Here is a 20,097-nt window from a genome sequence, read left to right as displayed (position 1 = left end):
AATTAAATTATAGAGACGTGCTTACCCATGCACACATATGCGTACACGCAGTCCAGCACACGCATGCAATCCAACGCACGTCAGACGATAGAATGAATCGTAACGAGTGTGGCAGATGTTTGGGAATCATTTCATCCTTCCTCCCTTCAATTGATCTTTCCTTCTACGATATATATTTATTCAAATGAAATGCCTGGACATTCATGCAAACTTACTTAATGAATGTACACTCAAGATCTTGAGTGTTGTTTTACCAAGAACATAAAATAAAGAGAGAGAGAGAGAGAGAAAATGTCATTAAATTTCAAATAAATACGCATATTAATCTTAGGAAAGGATAGATGATAAAAGAACGTCTCAAGAAAATTTTGAAGATGTTGAAACCCGTTAATTTTATTGCTACTCAAAGTTAAGAATGGCTACACATTTTACGAAATGTTTTCTTCGTTTGGAGAATCTGAGGAAAAAGGAAAAAGAGAGAAAGAGAAAAAGAAAGAGAGAGAGAGAGAGAGAGAGAGAGAGAGAGAGAGAGAGAGAAGGATCAAGATGCAAATATCGGCAAGATCATTGAAACGCAGTCCACGTTCACGGTAGAATATCGCAAATCGGTGCTGTTTGAGTAGGAGTATGGTAAATGTGAAGGATCCAAGAGCGAACACGTAATGCTCGTAAAAGTGAAACTCGTGAAAAAGCGCTCGTTAAATCATACATTTTTCTCTACGTGCTACTATTTCTCCTCTTCCTCTTCATTTTTTCTTTCACCCTTCTCAACGTTCTCCGAATGTCTGATATTTGAAAGCCCACTCGACCAAATTATTTCTTCTCTTTTTGCTGATAAATCATTCGAACAATACTGCCCATCAAAAATTAATAAGTGTGCAAAGTGAATCGATAAAGATATTATAAATAGTGATATATATGTGTATATATATAAATATAAATTATTATTAATTTATAATATATATTAATGATAATAAACTATTATAATATAAAGATAATAAATGGATATAGACAAAGATAATTCAATATTAAAAATGACTATTATTGGAATTAGATCGACTTATTAAATTGGAAAAAAATTTATTATAAAAATAATTTAAAAAAAAAAGAAAATTGATTTCGACGATTCTAATCCTACTTGTATTCTTTTCAAAACTAAAGATAAATACTGAAAGAGCATCTGCTCGCGACAGAAAAGTCATTGAGTTTACTTACATTTAAAAAAAAAAAAGTAACGAAAAAAGGTCCTGGGATTCTTCTTGATCGACCTAAGCGTCGAAAAAATTAAGACGCTTCTTCTGTTTTTTCTTATTTTCTCTTGATAAAGGATAGCAATTTTTCTCGTAACTGTATATTCGTGAAGAAAAAAACGAATCAGAATGTTCCTTTTTCCTTTTTTTTTTTTTTTTTTCCTTTTTCTCTATCCCCTTCGAGGAAAAATAATTTATTCTCTGGCGAACACTTTACCTACCACCTTTCTTCGTCTTTCAAGACCACTTAAATTATTTACTTCAAGATAGCGATACTCTTAGTCGAGATACAGACATCTAATTATAACTAATAGCTCAACGACTTAAATTATCATATAAATTCAATCTCTAATAAAAATATACAAAATATTCTCCATATATTAGTACTTTTACGGACAGGATTGAAATAGGGAACATTTTAAATCATTTCTACGTTATTGTATATTTTCTACGTTATTATACATGAAAATAATGAAAGAAATAAAAAACTTGAAAAATGAGATACGAATATATATTTTTTTTCATTTTATTAGTTTTTATGGCTTCACCTGTTGAATTAAATTAAAAATTTTATAGTTATAATATATGTCAAATATTTTTTAACAAACATATGGCTTCCTTTTTTTTACGGATTACGTGGAAATACATAATGGTTGAATATTTATACCATATTAGACGAAAAATACAGAATAAAATATATAATAATCGCAATATTATTTCGAAAGCATTTCTCACTATTGTTGATCTAAGTCTAACACATGAGACAGATTTCATCTTAGCAATGAAGAGAAGGAAATGTAAATGGATGATAGTTCGCGAATAACTCAATAGTTTAACCTAGTTAACTGACTAAAGCAGAGTTTCTTGGTAGAACTTCGATGATAAGGACCAACCTCTGTTGTGGAGCCTAAAACAATGAACGTTAGCCAATAGAGAAGTCAACGCTGGAGTTACTTTCTAATAGCATGCTCTAATGGGAAACATACTGAAACGATTCACCAGCCACTCTGAAATCATTAAATAGACCGATACCAGTAATAGTCTAATTCAAAAACGGTTTGCGTATCAATGGAATAAAATCACAAATAATATTATAAAACAGAAATTTTTCGAACAAAATATCAAAAACTAATTTCGTAAAATAAAATTTCTACGAGAGAGCAATATATATATATATATATATCAGCGATAAAAAATAAATAAAATAAACTTTGCTCTCATTATTAAAAGTGAACGAAAGAAGATCGAACGAACGAAATAAAAAATATTCATAATACAAAAATATGCAAAGACTTTGCCTTGATATTTCTATAACAACAAAGGATTGCAAAAATGGAATTGAATTTTACATAACGTAATATCCATACACATGGATTCATCTTTCTGAAATGAAAACAAAGTTACCATTTTTACAAAGAGATATATGTATTTCATAAAGTTGGATATCGTATCGTTAGATATGTGCATTCACACATATATACATATATGTATGTTTCCAACCAACATGTGGTATATCTAGGTGGTATTGATTATCGAATAACGATACCTGCATAAAGGTTTTATTTCGTCTCGTCATGATGTTAATTAAATTTAAGAAAAAATTCGTAATTAATTGTGTTGACTCATTGTCATTCTCTCTCTCTCTCTCTCTCTCTCTCTCTCTCTCTCTCTCTCTCTCTCCCTCTCTCTTTCTCTCTTTCTGTCTATCTATTACTGTTACTGTTACATTATTAATTACATATAATAAAGAATAAATTAATTAATAAAATATAAATATCATTTAAATATCATTATTTCATGAAATTGCACTTTTTATTTTTTATTTAAAACCGATAAAAAATTTAATATTTATTTATATTCGATAGTTATATCAATCGAATTATTATAATTGAAATAAATTTTATTAATGATCATATCTATTTTTATCTTAATTAATATAGAAATAAAAGAAATTATAAATGAATATTTCTATGATTACAAATTTATGTTCATAGATAATTTCCTTTAAATATAAAAGTTATATCAATTATAAATGTTCAAAAAATATATTTAATTCTTATTTGACATCCTTCTTTTACATTTTATAATTTTAATTTATTCTTTTACGAGACATATTACTCAGTACATAAACAAGTTCAAGATATAGACGTCCACTTAAATTAATCGTTAATTAGATCATATTTAGAGCTACGAGATACAGAGAGAAACAAAAAGAAAAATAGAAAGAGAGAGTGAGAGAGCGAAGAAAGAAATCACTATTATAAGAACATGGAAGTGCTCTGGCGTCTGGACAAGCGAGCAACTGTGAGTGTACTCACGTTTGACTTTGACGTTTGAAAAGAGAGAACACCATTTGATACATCTCTACCATATTTACTAGAACTTACCCTGTGCATACGTATTTGTTTAAGGATTCTTCGAGTTCACTCTCTTCAAAGACTAGTTTTCCGTTTTGGAAAAGATCAATAACATCGACGATCACTTTTACTAATAACTAACTTACTACCTAGACGTAATAATTAATAATAATTAATAATAACTATCTAACAGTTAGAAAAATATTTTTCAAGACAAATTTTATTCATAGATGAAATTTTATTTTGCGCTAAGCGCATAAAGTGATTTAATTTAATTATTAAGAAATTGATTTTAATGATTCATCCCAAAGTCGAAATATTATACTATAGGACGAACAAAATTTTATAAGTAATATTCCAATACGGGATATCTTTCGGAAGAAATAGAATTAAATCAAAAATAGGATTGAACGAATATCGCAATTGTGATAAAAGTAAGCGCACGTTGGGTTTTGCGTTTCATTCAGAACAATTTTACAGAGCCCAGTTAAAATTTTTAACAGATTTAAAAGCGTATTTATGCTTTTTTGGAAGCGTTGACTGGTGAAAGCAAAAAAAAAAAAGAAAAGAAGAAAAAATTCTGCCTGCATAGATGGGGCAAAAATGGTTTTTTTTTTATCCCCGGCATGCACGAACCGCGTAGACGAAAATGGATTATGAACCATAACACGCGTTACGTGCTTACAAGCTTTCATAGCACAGTATGTTATTCATTTTACAAGCATATTTTCACCTACATTTTATCTTCCACTAGCTTAATAAACATTAACTTAGTTTATTATTCCTTTACATTAATGCAATGATTAAATAAAACATTATAATATAGGCATACTTTTTTCAATTTAAAATATTTATGAAATCGTATGAATTTCTGAAAATTTTAAACGAAAAAAGAAACTCTTTGAGAACGATGTCGCATTAATTTAATAAAAATTAGTAACAATATTCCTTTTAATTTTCAATATGTTCTATTCTTCGCAATCTTTCGTTAAATCACGAAATTTCATGAATTTCGAAAAAATTTTTGTTTTTAAAGAGTTCTGAAAAATGCACTCTTTTCAATGTACAATTATTCCTCTTTGCATTTTTCACACGTTTCAATAATTTCCTAGCATATATCTTTCTGGAATATATTTTTTTTTAACACGATATAAACGATTAAACAATAGGTAGAAGAATTATAATGATGTGATCTTTATTATTTATATAATTTATATAATATATATATAATATATATATATACATATATATATATATAATATATATATAATATGATTATAAATGAGATATGTAATAAATGAGATTTATAAACGTATGTATATATATTTATAGAAAATATAATGAATTTACGAATATTTTTTAAACTTAAAAATTATTATTATATTAATTATTAATAATACTTTCTAAAATTATTATTATTATGTAAGTAGTATCTACTTACTTAATCTAACAATAAGAAATAAGAGGTGAAGCAAAAGATACGTTTATTTTCGTATCGTCGATGAAACAACGATATTATTGATTTCAGTCTTACATTAGTCTGTGGTACACTTTTCCTGAGGTTAAATCACATAGAACACATCTTGCTATTTTGATGTAGAGTACAAGAAAGCTTTCAGCAACTGTTTGTTTTTTCTCCCTCTTTGTCTTACTTCTTTTGTCTCTCTCTCTCTCCCCTTCTCTCTCTCTCTCTCTCTCTCTCTCTCTCTTTCTCTCTTCCTTCTGTTTCTTCGAAAAGCAGAGTACCGGGAAAACGTACAGCACTCAGTAACACGTTTACATTACCACCAAAGACGACGAAGAGGTTACTCGAGCATCGATTTATAGAAAACGGTTTTCGAATATGCGGTTTGTCGATTAATACAACTACAAATTTTTGTTTACAAACGACTCTCACTTCTTTGCTTTCCATCATAGCCGATAAAAAATACAGAATCCTTTTATCTCAAATAAAAATGAAAATAGCAACACGATTATTTAAATAAAGTTTTTCAAATTGCTGAGTAAGCAATGAATGTTATCGAGTTTCTTTCCATTCTAGATTTTTGAAATGCTTAAACGAGCTGGAATATTAAACGTTTGAAAAGATTGTAAGAATCTGAACGTGAGGCGCTTACAAATGATCAAATTATGCGTGTTACTTTAGCAAATTCGGCTTAGCAGCATCCGTGTTCCGTGGAAGATATGACGAAGATAGGGAAAAAGGTTTCATAATATTTAACTTGGAAAAAAACGTTCACTCCAAAAAGTTCCTTAGCTAAGACTTCCTTGCATCATTTATTATGTAAATACGATTTATGTACAAAAACTATTGCATCGGTTAAATAACAATTATTTTGATATTCGAAAGAAATTTCTTTTTGATTTTGAATGTTTTTCTTTTAAACTTACGTTTACTTGTGTACAAAAAAAAAAAATATAAAATAATTATTAATAATAAATAATGATCATTGAAATATTTCACTTTTCAATATGTAACTGTCAAAATTCGCTCGAACATTTTATTGTATAAAGCATCGTAGGAAAGAAGAAAAAAAAGAGATAAGAAAATAAAAGTAAACAGAAAAATAAACGTCAAAATTATATATTTTTTATCTAAAGACGTATGATTCCTCGATCTTCCTTCTTGGAATTTTTAAAAGGAAAAGTTCATGCATTTGTCACATTGTACAAAAACATTCGAGAAAAATTCAAATTGTAAATATCAAAGAAAATCCGATTCGATAAACGGCATATACGAATTTGTTATCAAGATTGCGACTTACATTTAAATATAATCAATTATGAAATGAAAAAAAAAAAAAAGGAAGAAATTGAATAGTTATTAACCTTAATTGATAAAATCGCGATCGATTGTCTTTTCGATCCAATTAATAACATGATAAAAAAAGAAAGGAAAAGATAATAATATTGAACTAATAAAAAAAACTTTTGTTTTGGATCTACTCGTCTTCCTTGTCGTTCAGTAAAACGTATAAATTAATTAAATTAATAATAATTATTTAAAAAAAAAAATGAGATTAAGAAATGAAATTATAGTTTACATTTTTATTGGATCGACAAGAAAGTTTTTCAAGAAAGTTTTTCAAGAAAGTATATATAAATTTCATTCGTAAGAATGACATTCGAATAATTCACGAGAAACCGAACTGGTTCTTTGTACCATTCGACGAAGAAGAAAAGTAGTTACGAAGGGGAATACGAGAATCGGTGATAACTAGACACCCGTCAACTTTATTGTCACGTCTCAAAGAACATTTCAATGTCTTCAAACTCGCGTAACGAGAGTTACTGTATAACGAGATCCTCTTTACGGCTTGCATTCTTGCTTATTTTCATCTAATTAAATCGGATTATATCAAAGGAAATGAAAATAAATAATTTTTTACCATTTTTTTTCTTTTTTTTTTTTTTTTTTTTTTTTTTTTTTATAAAACTTCTCTTCGCATCATTAATGATATTTAATTATTCGACCTAGTCAATAAAAATACTATTAGATTTTAATCAGTCATATTAGATTTTTAATTGATTTAAATCAAAGTAAAATAAATATAATTACGTGTTACTTAATATATATATATATATATATATATATATATATATATATATATATATATATATATATGTATATATATATGTATATATATAATCCGGAACAAAATGATAGCCTACTTTATACTTTAATGAATTGTTAATGATAGTTGTATGCATATACACATAAAAAAAAATTTGAAAGAGAATTTTCGTCTGATTTTAATAAAAATAAAATAAATATAATCATATGTTAATTTATATAAAGAAAATTTATATAAAGAAGCTCAAAAGAAAGAAAAGAAAACTAAACGTAAAAGTAACTTACATAAGACATATCTTTTTTTCTACGACCTATGACAGTAGGGGACTGATATCCTAAACAAAACAAAGAAGGAACGAAGCATAAAAGAAATAAAAACAAAACGGTCACATCTAAACGTAACAATCACAATACAGAGACATTTATCTAAATATTTTTCTTTTTATTTTCTTAATAAAAATATCTAACAAAAACATAACGTGTTAAAAGTTTCGAGAATTGTCTAGGCATGAATAAGGATTCGTTATACGATCGAACAAATCATCTTTGAATTCCGCAATCAGTCCTAAATTGTCTCGAAGGGACTCGCTTGATTCTTCGTTATCGTCGACAAAAATTTTCTTCCTTTCATGAGGGGAATCGAATGAAAGAAAGCTACAATGGTTTTCTTCTTTTTTTTTTTTTTTCTTCCTTTTTTTAGAAACTGCTCGGTTGTAGCACGTAATCGCAATGATATTAGACGCTCATTCAATTCGACTAATTGTGAACGAACCTTTTGCACCTCCCTTGAATCCTAATGCAGTGGCTTCAGTTTCTATTTCGTGCGTTATCTTCTTTGTTCCTTTGTATCTCAAATACGAAATAACTTTTATAGAAAAATACTTGAAATTACATTTTGTAAAAATATTTTTAAAAATGTAACCATCGTGAAAATGTGATTTTCCCTTTAACGATAATAAGAGAATATAAAATTTATTAATACCCAAGTACGTATATATTACATACAAAACAATAAATACATACATACATTTGATGTCCATTTAGTTTTATGAATAATGATTACAAATATTTCTAATCATTAATATTATTATAATTATATAAATATTAAAATTGAAAAAAGTGAACACTATCGTAAAAACTTTATTTTTCATTAATCAAATTAAAGGATAAAATAAATATAAAGGAAATATATACATATATATATATATATGTATATAAATATTATATGCGTTTAATTTTATGAAGCCACGATCAAGAACGTTTTAATCGTTAGTACGATCATTAACATAATCGTTATTACCTTAGAACGATATCGCCTAACGTAAAAGCCTGCACTTAGTGGATTCTCAAAGGTTATTTCATCGATAGGCAATTACAAAGACCATCCTATGCGCCTCTCATATGTAGGTCACCGTGATGACATTATGAGCAGTAATAGTAATTACTCGAACCGGAAATGGAAGAGAGACGAAGGGACCATTTCCGTGGGACCATCGCAAATCGAACGAGCTAGTAAATCTGATGAGCGAATTAACCACGATAGATTTAATATGGCTACGAATTGACACGTTCGATCATCCGTATAATTAATAATCTTCATATTTATTAATTTGAATTTGAAAAGCCTTAAAGACAAATTACATAGCAACCATATTTATGCGAACGAATTAATAGATTCATCTTGCCTGAGAATAATAAAAGCTGTTCAATGAAATGGAAATATTGAACTTAACGGAGACTTCTTTTGAATTTTCTCTCTTACCTGGATTAAATCCTTAAAGATCGGAGAAAACTGAAAAAAAAAAAATATAATAAATCGAAATAATTAATCGAATAAGAAATAAATTATTTGCGTGTATGTAATTATATTAATTATTCATTTGTGGAGATTCGAGATATTTATAGTATTTAAAAAATAAATATAAATCAAAGTGATACAATAATTTTTATTATAACAATATTAGCATATTATATAAAGAACATAATTATCATAATTAAAATCTATCTTATTATAATATTTCGGTTATTTCAATAAAATATACAATAATAATAATTTTCTTTGAAATTTATTATCTATCCAGAACGACACATTCTTCCTATCAAAGTTAAACCAAACTTCCTAAACCTGTCGTATACGTTGAGATATCCTTTCAAGTGTATCAAACTACCGATAATCCCTCTCTCCCACTTTCCTCTTCCTTCCAGGTGCATACTTCGTAAGTAACTATTACCAAATTCTCTTAGCTAGCTATATAAACTTTCATAGATACATACACGCACATTTGATACGAAGAAGCGTTAAACGATGAGTAACTCGGAACCAGTGATGTAACGAATAGATTAAATCGATTTTCTAGGACTTAACTTTGCGTTATACAGATTCCTGAGCTTTTCTATATTCGAAAACGCTTCCACGTTCCAGGAACGTTCGAGATGCTGCCCTCGTAAAAAATGGCTGCTTTGTATCATGGGAACCATAACCACCTCCACCAGGTGTTTCTAAGATGAAGCTATCCTGTAAAATATGAGACTTCATTTTTTTACCTTTTTTTCATTATATCGTTACCTTTACATTTTTGATACTCTGATGTCCACATTACTACTATTACCTGCGATGTTACATCATATACCAAAATAATAATAGAATATTCTTGTCATTATCATTATATTATTTTATTATTATTTTGATATGTATGTATGTGCGTGTGCGTGTGCATGTGCGCGTGCGTATGCGTGTGTGCGTACGTGCGTGCACGCGTACGTCTATATATATATATATATTCCTTCTCCAGACATTTTTTGTTTTTAGATTTTTTTTATTCATATTTTGTTTTTTTAATTTTCAACAAATCAATCCTAATTACATGCCGATATTACTTAATACTATAACAAAATTTATAAGAAATTTTTTACTTTCGTGAACCGATTTCTTTCTCAAATTTAATTTGAAATTAAAAAAATGAAGAAAATATTGTAAATATTTCGAATATAACAACTAGGTATATCATTTTTAAATTTTCAAATAAATGAGAGACAGACAGAAAGAGAGAGAGAGAGAGAGAGAGAGAGAGAGAGAGAAAGAGAGAGAAAATTTGTTAGTTGTTTTCAGCAACATAATTTTTATTTGGAAGTAAAAGCGTTAAATGAAAAACCGAGAATAAAATGTCTTGGAGTGACTATGAAAAAAAAGAAGGAAGAAAAAAGAGAGAAAAAGAGAGACAGAAAGAGAGAGAGAGAGAGAAAGTAGCGATCCTTTGAGATCTCTACTTTTACACATCGATCGTGGAAGCTTGACGGACAAAACTGTATAAGATCCACGAATGGAGATGCGATTATTGCTGCTCTGATAAATCTTAAAGCTTTTACTACTCGTGTAGATTCGAATGGACAAGTAGAAGAAGTCTCCAATGCTGAATCGGATAGTAACGTAACTTACTCGAACTTACATAGTTTTCATATTACTCGCTAAGAAAGAGTAAAACGTAAATAGAGATTTGCATAATTGAAATTAAAAATTTACTGGTTAATGAAATTTGTCGACGGTCCGAAAAAAAATAATTAAGCAAAATTTTCAAGAATATTATCATACTGCTTTCATTCACATTATACAACAAGGAAATAATAAATTAACAGATACATTTGTTTTGTATAAAAATAATTTTCAAAGAAGATAGCAATTTTTTTCTTTCTTTTTTTTTCTTTTTCTTTTTTTTTTTTTTTGTTTTTTTGGGGGGGGAGGGGGGCGGGAATGATGCATTACGTAAACGTCGATCGTTATCTAATAATAGACATAAACGAAAATGATGTTGTTCTTTATCCGAAAACGCATACGCTGGTAGCTCCGGTGAGATTTTTAAGAGCAAACAGGAAAGACAGATCGTATCTACTGAGATAAAATCTTTACGAGGCTACATAAAAACCTTGAACACTGCTGTCCTTCCTAACTTTCTCTCTCTCTCTTTTTCTCCCCTTATATATATATATATTTTTATCTTTCCTTACTCTTTTTGCTCATCTCTCATATGAATTTTAAAAAGTCTACGTGTCGAAAATCTCGCAAAGCTATTACTCTACAAGTTCTTATCCTTTTTTTTCTACACTACATTCAAATAACACAATATACATTTTACTTGACTACTTTGATTAGTTTCATCCTTTTGACACTAAAATTCGAGACAATTTTCTTATATGTTAAAACAAAAGAATTAACTTCTTTTCGTTTCTTTTTCTTTTTTTTTCTTTTTCTTTTTTTTTTTTTTTTTTTTTTTTTTTTTTTTAAAGAGAAAAGAAAAGAACAAGAAATAAATAAATAAAATACTTCAGAAATTTTATCCTGAATTTATATTGGCAAATTAAAAGGAAATCTAATTAACAATTCAATATAAAAAATTTGATATTTCATTAATTAGAATAAATACATATGTCAATGATATCTGATGATAATTGCTATCAGAATAATATAAATGATTGTTTTAATATTCATGGCTTCAATTCAATATATCTGTGCATGCGATTAAACGAAATATGAAATATATTGAACGATGACAAATGGAACGATGAAGATAGAGAAACTTTAAAATAAATCAAGGCACGATGTCTCTTAAGTAACCGTGAAAATTGACTATGATGATAAAAATAGATCAGCCTTACCCCAGCGTGAACGGGCACCGCAGTTTTCGGACCTAAACTGATCATTCTGCCATCCATCTTTCTGAGAGTATTTTTGCCACGAGCACCCGGTGAACCACCCGCTAAGCCTGGAGGACAATGGACTCGTCTTTCAGTTAATACAGACAACGTCATTGGCGCTCTAAAAAAAGACATTTGAAATATAGAAAGTATGTTTTATTTTAAGTTTCGAATCCTTTGAAGTTCATACTCATCTACTTTTACTTTCACATTGTTTCCAAAATCAAAAATAATTTCTTCAAAATACATCTCAACGTACCTGAAAGTCATTTCCCGTATGACACCATCACCACCACGATGTGCACCCTCACCACCGGTTCCAGAACGAAGAGAAAATTTGTTTAGTATCACCGGATAACGTAGTTCTAATATTTCTGGATCGGTAATTCGTGTGTTGGTCATGTGTGTGTGAACGCCACCTCTACCATCCCATGTTGGACCCTTTATATTATACATGTGTTTCTATCATTATTTCTAAATGCATTATCATATGCATTTTACAGAAAAATAATAGAGTAAGTAGAAAAAAGAAATGAATAAGCGTAATGTCTTACAAAGTATTTGATTCCTTGTTTAGAAGCATTAAAAAAAAGAATAGGAAAAGACATATAAAAATGTATTGCTCGTTATATAAATGAAATAATTCTATAACGTATGATTCTCTTACAGCTCCACTACCACCAGCAACAGTTTCGTAATAACCCCATTCGACTGTACCAAGTGTTATATTGTTCATACATCCTTGAGAAGCTGCACAAGCTCCGAAAGCTTGCAGAACAACATCAACGACTCGTTGAGAGGTCAAAACATTACCACCGACTACAGCAGCTTCCTCAGAGGGATCCAGAAGAGAACCCTTGGGAATAATAACTTTGACAGGTTTCAAGCATCCCTATGAAAGGATAAATCTCATGAATGAATTTGAACGGGATTGTAGAGATTATTTGTTCTTCGTTATGTTTCTCACTTGATTCAATGGCACGTCACGTCCAACGATAGATCTGAGACAATAAATAAGTGCCGAAAGTGTTACAGCACGCGGCGCATTGCAATTACCCCAAACTTCGTATCCAGTGCCACTAAATAAAATTAATAGGAATTTTGAAAATTTCAAACTTCGTAAATTTATGAATTCAAAAGCTAACGAGTAAGATAATGAGTTTGAACTCACGTGAAATCACAAACTGCTTCACCCTTCTCAACGTCAAAGTCTAATCGCAACTTAATCCGGCTACCATCGTCGAGATAATCGACGGCAGTGACGCTGCTACTCCCACTATCCCGAAGTACTTTATTACCGACCAACTTCAGCATATCTCTAACAGCAAGTTCGGCGTTTTGTTGAATGTGACCCATGTACGCTTGAACAACGTCAAGGCCATAAATATCGATCAATTCATTCACCAATTGCGTTCCCTTTAAACGAATAACAAACGCATTAAAAAAATAATTAATTATTATATTCCACATATATATATATACGTATACATTTGTAATGTAATATACGTACATATGTTACAAAATGTAATATGTATATAAATTTCTTTAACTTACTCTGTGGTTAGCAGCTATTTGTGCTTTAAGATCGCTCAAATTATCAGAAAGATTTCTGGTGCCTGAATTTCCTGGAATCTTACCAGGTTCCATCAAAGCCTCGGTTAATTCTTTCTCTCGAAAAACACCTTTGTGAACGAGTAGAAAGCTCTTAAACGTTGCACCTTCCTATTGAGATAAATAAAATAATTGTGACACAATTCTTATTTTATCAATTATATAAATAAAATGTTGATTTTACTTGAATCAACATGGTCGAATGTGGTGGCATCGAACCAGGTGTTATTCCACCTATATCAGCATGATGACCCCGACTGGCCACAAAGAATACCGGTTGTTCCATATCTCTATGACATTTATTTAATCATAAATCGTATAAAATTAAATTCTTTGTAAATTTTTTTATTGCATATTTGAATGATAATGAATGATGATAATTTACCTATAAAATACAGGTGTTATTACAGTGAGATCTGGAAGATGAGAACCACCAGCCGAAGGATGATTAGAAAGTATCACATCACCTCGTGTAAATTTGCCTTTAAAAGCTTTCATTTGATACTGAACTGTTTCTTGCATAGCACCCAAGTGAACTGGTATATGTGGAGCGTTCGAAACAAGACCACCATCTGGACCAAAGACAGCGCAAGAAAAATCTAATCTTTCTTTGATGTTCGTCGAGATAGACGTTCTTTGTAAAATTCTGAACAATATATTTATAAAAACCTTTTTTTTTTTATTTTTGATAAGTCATCCTTATTATAAACATCATTAAATTAATTTTAATAAATTTACCTTCCCATTTGTTCGGCGATACTCATGAAACGATGAGAAAAAATACTAAGTTGAATGGTGTCCAAATCGGTTGTAACTTTTGTACGAATTCCTTTGCCAATAGTAATTTTAATATCTCCTTTGGAAGTAATAAATGCTGTACAATCTGGTTCTATTAACAAAGTACTTAAACTGTCCATAATAATCGCAGGACCTTCTATAACGTGTCCTGGTAAAAGAGAACTCAATTGGAAAATTTTAGTGTCTTGATATCCTCCTTCGAAGTACACCATAGACAACTGAAACATACAAAATTTTTCAATAATATTAAAAATTCAATTGTATATAAAAATAACGATGAGTACTTTACTCGTCTCTTTTAGACATTAATAATCCATAAAATTAATAAATTAACTTCCAAAAAAATAGTTAGTTGTTTTTATCGATTGAACAAATTTTTCATAAATGGACTTTTCATAAATAAATTTATTTATAAAGTAAAGTTTAGCTATTATAATTAATTAAATGGTTTTATAATTGGCTAAAGAATTAAAAACGGATAGTTCACTCATGCCTTTAAACATTACTATTATTATTATTATTATTATTATTATTATTATTATTATTATTATTATTATTATTATTATTATTATTTTATGAATTATTGAAGATAGAACTCACTTTTTCTGGTTTTGCAGGTTTAGAGAACGAAGATAGAATTTTATCCTCGATTATCGTTGTCCTTCCTGTTCCACGAACTCTGATATCATTTATCAAAATCTTTCGATTAGGCATAGTGAACCCAAATTCTGTTTGATATCTACGATAAATTTAACGTTGTATTGATTCAACAAAAGTATATAATCGATTACTAAATTATAATGTAAATCTAAGAACCGTTCTAAGAATGTTGTAAGAAAATCGCCGTGTTTTGGTGACTCCAAAGAATTTTCAGAATCAAGTTTTGGTGAACACATTAGAGCACAATCGGTACCTTCGTAACGTAAATGTAAAAATGATTCTACGTGTATCTGAAGATGATCGAAACCTTGTTGAGCCAATTTCTTTCTTGCTCTTGCTGTGAGAATATCTAAACGTTCATCCAATCGTTGAAAAGAACCTAAATTGACAATTTAACAGTTAATTTATCATCAAAATCTAATAGTTTGAAATCTTGACGTTTAAACAATTACTTTTTTCATATATCTCAGCACTGGGTTCCTGTGCTTCTTCCACAACATCTGCCAAAGCCATACCATATGCGGACAAAATTCCAGCATACTTGTGAACAAAAACGGTGCTCATACCGAGTGAACGAGCAATAGCACATGCATGTTGGCCACCAGCACCACCAAAACACGCTAAAACGTGACGTGATGTATCGTAGCCCTTAGCCTAATTGAGAGAACCAGTATCAGTATTAAATTTTTTTCATGATCCAGCGTCGAACAGACGTTAAAAAATAATACCTGTGTTAGAGCACGAATTGGTCGACACATAGTTTCATTAGCTACTTTTATAAATCCCATTGCAACTTCTTCTATCGTCATTTTATCGAATTCAGATCTTAAACCTTCATTTATCAAAAACTCATTGATCTGTAATAACATCGAAATATTGATTTTTATATTAATTTGATCGTAAAATTTTCTTCGTGAAATAAAAAGTTTTATGAGTCAACCTCATTTGTTAGTTTCTCAAAAGCTTCCATTGTCCGAAATTTGTCCAAGGGTTCGTTCTCGTTAGGACCAAAAATCTGTGGGAAATATTCAGGAAGTAGCCGACCCAAGGCTAAATTTGCATCAGTTACTGCCAACGGACCGTTTTTCTTATAACAAGCAGGTCCTGGATGGGCTCCAGCACTTTCAGGTCCTACTTCGAAAAGACCTGACCTGAAGAAAAGCATCGATCCACCTCCAGCCGCAACAGTATTCACGTCCAACTTCAAACCAATTTAATTTTTTAATCCAACTAATTATTATGATTAAACATGATTTTTGTTTATAGAAATTGTTATGAAAAAGAAATATATATCAGCTATTGAAGTAAATATTATAAAGCAAAAAAATTTGGAAAGATTATATTATTAATATATATATATATATATATTTTGTTTTTATAAACTGTATAATAAACAATTTTTTAAATTTAATTAAACAAGTTATTTTACTATAACAAATTTATTAATATATTGTAATTCTAGAATCACATGTATTTAAGAGTTAAACGAGTAGAAATTTTCTTCAAAACAAATACAGTTTTTCAATATGAAATTGTTATAATTATCTTTTTATATATATATATATATACCTGAGCCGCTTGTATCGTTACACCAGCCGTGGTGCTTTCGTAAACGTGTTCATAACTTCCACCATAACGACTGACATCAGTTGAAGTTCCTCCCATATCGAAACCGATTACAGGTAAGTCAGTCTCTTTACCATAAGTTGTCATGGCATATCCAACGACACCGCCAGCTGGACCAGACAATATGGCTCGTGATCCGTTAAATCTAAATTCGAATAAATTTTATTAACAAAACTTTGATATTGTTTCCTATAAGATTTAACTTACGAATTCATAGGAGTTAATCCACCATCGCTTTGCATGAATAAAACGTTAACACCTTTCAAATTGTCTTTAAATCTCGAGGAAAATCCCTAGAAAAAGAAAATAAATAAAATAAATGAAAAGAATGAAAAATGAAAACTGAAGTTTCAATTTTTACAAAGAATTGTTTTATTAAATGACATTATTGATATTGTTTATACCTGCAGATATTGTTTGATGTGCGGTGTCAAATAAGCATCAGCACAAGTCGTAAATCCTCGTGAAACGATCCTAGTCATTGGCATCACTTGGTGAGAAAGAGATATTTGAGAAAATCCAATTTCTTTAGCCAATTCCCCAACTCTGATTTCATGCTCAGCATATCTAAAATATGATTTATCAATAAAATTCTGAATTGAATTATGAACAAAATAATAATATATTTAACGTCATAGATACACATACAAAATATCTTTTTTTAATATATAACTCTAATAATTATCAAAACTGACGTGTAACTGTGCGCCAAAACTACAGCGATGCTTTCGATTCCTAATTGTTTCAATTTCAACAGATCTTCTTTTAATTTCTCTTCGTTTAATTCTTGCGTTACATATAAATCTTCTCCTGTAGAACCTTTCACTTTTCTCCAAGAATCTTTAACGAGTTGACATCTTCCTGGCAATGCTGGTATCGCTCTACATCTTACTTCAACTACTCTCTCATACAAAACTTCTGGTGTCACTATTTCCTGCGATGATAATCGTACATTTGATTATTGCTTAAAAATTTACTAATAAATAAATAATTATTCTCTAATTATACCAACTAAATCAAAAATGTTTGGTCTCGCTTGATTGCCAATAAAAAGAAGATCCTTGAAACCTTCATTTATCAATAAGGCCATTTTAGCACCTTTGCGTTCTAATAACGCGTTAGTAGCTACCGTCGTTCCCATTCGAATCCAAGCTATCTTAGAAGTATCCACTTCACCATTCATTTTCACTCCAGTTTCCTAAAATTTTATTGTTCATCATTATTTTTACAATGACACAGATAATATCTATAAGTTAAAATTAATTTCTTCAGAGAAATATTATCTAATGAAGCAAACAGAAATTATGACTTATTTGATAATAATTACAATATTTCAAATGAGACATAACAATTAATAGTTAAGTTAATAAATGATATAAGTATAAATGATATAAGTATAAATATATAATATACAATTATAATATATAATATACAATTATAATATATAATATATTATATATAATATATAATATATAATATATAATATATAATATATAATATATAATATATAATATATAATATAAAACTATAATATATATAATATATAATATAAAATATAAGTATATAATATAAAACTATAATATATATAATATATTATATATAATACATAATATAAAATATAAATATATAATATAAAAATACATATAAATAATTTATTATATAAATATATAATATAAATTTATATATATATATATATATATAGCGATAAAAATAAATATATAAATTTTAAGCACCTGTTCGAGTATCCTACGAATTCCTTCGCGAGGTGCGTCCTCGTAATTAGCAGGATCAACGGATAATAATTTCATAACTCTAATTTTCCCGCTAGGACATCTCGCGTAGACGTCAGTGAAGGTACCGCCACGATCGATGGAAAATTCAAAACTTTCTTTATCCATGTTCACCGTTCTAGCACCACCTACTAGTTAATCGTCAAGAGTTCACTTCGTTCGTTCAATGGCGTAGAGAAAAACCTAATTCAATTAATCGAAAGAGATAACAAACGAAATATATTTAGTAAAATCGTCAATATAAATACTGATATCTGCTAAACAAACATTTCCAATAAAATTCTATTCTCTTTAAGATTTCGCGCTGTTTTCAAATTTAAATATTTCATACGATATTACTTTATTTACAAAAGTATTTTATTATCATTGCGATAATGGACGATCTATCATAAATCGTAACAATTTTATTCTTTCAGTTATTTTTAGATCTCGCACATTCCGAATAAACGATCTAAACAAAATAATTTTTCATCAACATTGAGAATAAATTGACAAAGTAATATATATATTTCAATGCAAAACATAAAATATATTTCCTTAATGAAGTAACGTTTTATATTCGTTCGGTATTTTAGAATCACGATTATTTTGAAGGCTAATCAAAGAGTTTATTTATTTAGTTATTATAATACTCATGACTCGCGTTAAAAGTACAGTCAACTTGAATCTATCTACAGAGATTAAAATATTGCGCAAATACATATTATTTATCGTTTACTATGGTAAATAAAAGCAAAAAAAGAAAAAACGAACAAAAGAAATTAATGGCTGATAATTAACGAAGAAAAAATTAGATTTAATTTATAAAAAATAATATGATACTTACGTGACCTCAAGAATTTTATCGATAGAACTTGCCTTCGAAAGAGAAACACTGAATGATGCTAACTACGCTGTTAGAAAGCGTCTATGTAGATAAGTATATATACGTTGACGGAAAGACCGTTCATCAGTTGTTCGCTCAGGTTTTTTTGATTGTTAGGAACAGCCAGTTACGTAATATCGACGTAGTAACGACGATGTGAAATAATAACGATAATATTCCGCTATGAGACAAAAAGTAATCTCAAATGTGAATGAAATCGTTATTTCGATCTAAATGTACTTATTATATACTCGCCTTGACCTATATATACTATAATCTAAATATTATCTAATAAAGAGAATAAAAATAAAATACTTTCAAAATGATTTACATCAATCTCTAAAATATAATTAAATATCCGTATACTTCGATAATAATATTTTTTATGTTCGATAGAAGCGTTAAAGATGTCGTTAGAAAATTCAATGAGAACCACTGTATTCGTACGGAGGTTGCGCACAAAAGTTTTAGGAAGATTTATTAAATTGATAGTACATAACCGTGGAACTTTTGAATTTACGTTATTTTTAATTGAATGTTTAATAAAAATTTACAATAAAAGAATAATAAATGAGATTTTTATTTTACTTTGCCCGAGGCGTACGAATTTTTCATAAATGTTTTAATAATTGAAAAAAATTTATTTAACGAAGTACTTACGATGATGCTTTTAAAAAAATATATAGAATCGTGTGTAAATGAATACGTAATCTTATTTATACCTACGCCATGATCGTTCTTTCTTGTTTTGCGAATAAAACTCTTAAGTGTTTGATCGAATCTGATGCCATGTAATGTCGACGTCACTAAATATACATTGTTTAATCTTTAAAATCACATCAAATATCTCGAATATACTAATTTATTAATTTAACGA

The 20,097-nt window shown here is 28.9% G+C and overlaps 1 protein-coding gene across 4 annotated transcripts; it reads right to left on the bottom strand.

The window, feature by feature from the left end:
- Window positions 1-9,380: 9,380 nt before the first annotated feature.
- LOC124948331 (5-oxoprolinase) lies at window positions 9,381-19,918 on the bottom strand. Of its 4 annotated transcripts, XM_047491785.1 has the most exons (22): window positions 19,182-19,918; window positions 18,299-18,538; window positions 17,578-17,763; window positions 17,261-17,499; window positions 16,970-17,132; window positions 16,773-16,858; window positions 16,509-16,710; window positions 15,880-16,140; window positions 15,668-15,796; window positions 15,392-15,593; window positions 15,096-15,318; window positions 14,880-15,018; window positions 14,220-14,497; window positions 13,867-14,127; window positions 13,666-13,771; window positions 13,425-13,592; window positions 13,042-13,286; window positions 12,838-12,949; window positions 12,538-12,762; window positions 12,130-12,311; window positions 11,832-11,991; window positions 9,381-9,696 (listed from the first exon to the last, which is right to left on the bottom strand). In XM_047491785.1, the coding sequence occupies exons 2-22, from the start codon at window positions 18,461-18,463 to the stop codon at window positions 9,553-9,555; spliced, it is 3,876 nt and encodes a 1,291-aa protein (XP_047347741.1). In that variant the 5' UTR covers window positions 18,464-18,538; window positions 19,182-19,918; the 3' UTR covers window positions 9,381-9,552. The 4 variants fall into 4 exon arrangements, with proteins under 4 accessions (XP_047347741.1, XP_047347745.1, XP_047347744.1 ...); XM_047491788.1 differs by lacking the exons at window positions 9,381-9,696; window positions 11,832-11,991 and adding an exon at window positions 12,425-12,438 and having other exon boundaries at window positions 12,237-12,311; XM_047491789.1 differs by lacking the exons at window positions 18,299-18,538; window positions 19,182-19,918 and having other exon boundaries at window positions 17,574-17,713.
- Between the last annotated feature and the right edge of the window lie 179 nt (window positions 19,919-20,097).

This window comes from Vespa velutina, chromosome 4 (genome assembly GCF_912470025.1).
Source record: "Vespa velutina chromosome 4, iVesVel2.1, whole genome shotgun sequence".
NCBI lineage: Eukaryota > Metazoa > Arthropoda > Insecta > Hymenoptera > Vespidae > Vespa > Vespa velutina.
Note: the sequence above shows the minus strand (reverse complement) of the source record. Positions and strands in the feature narration are given on the sequence as shown.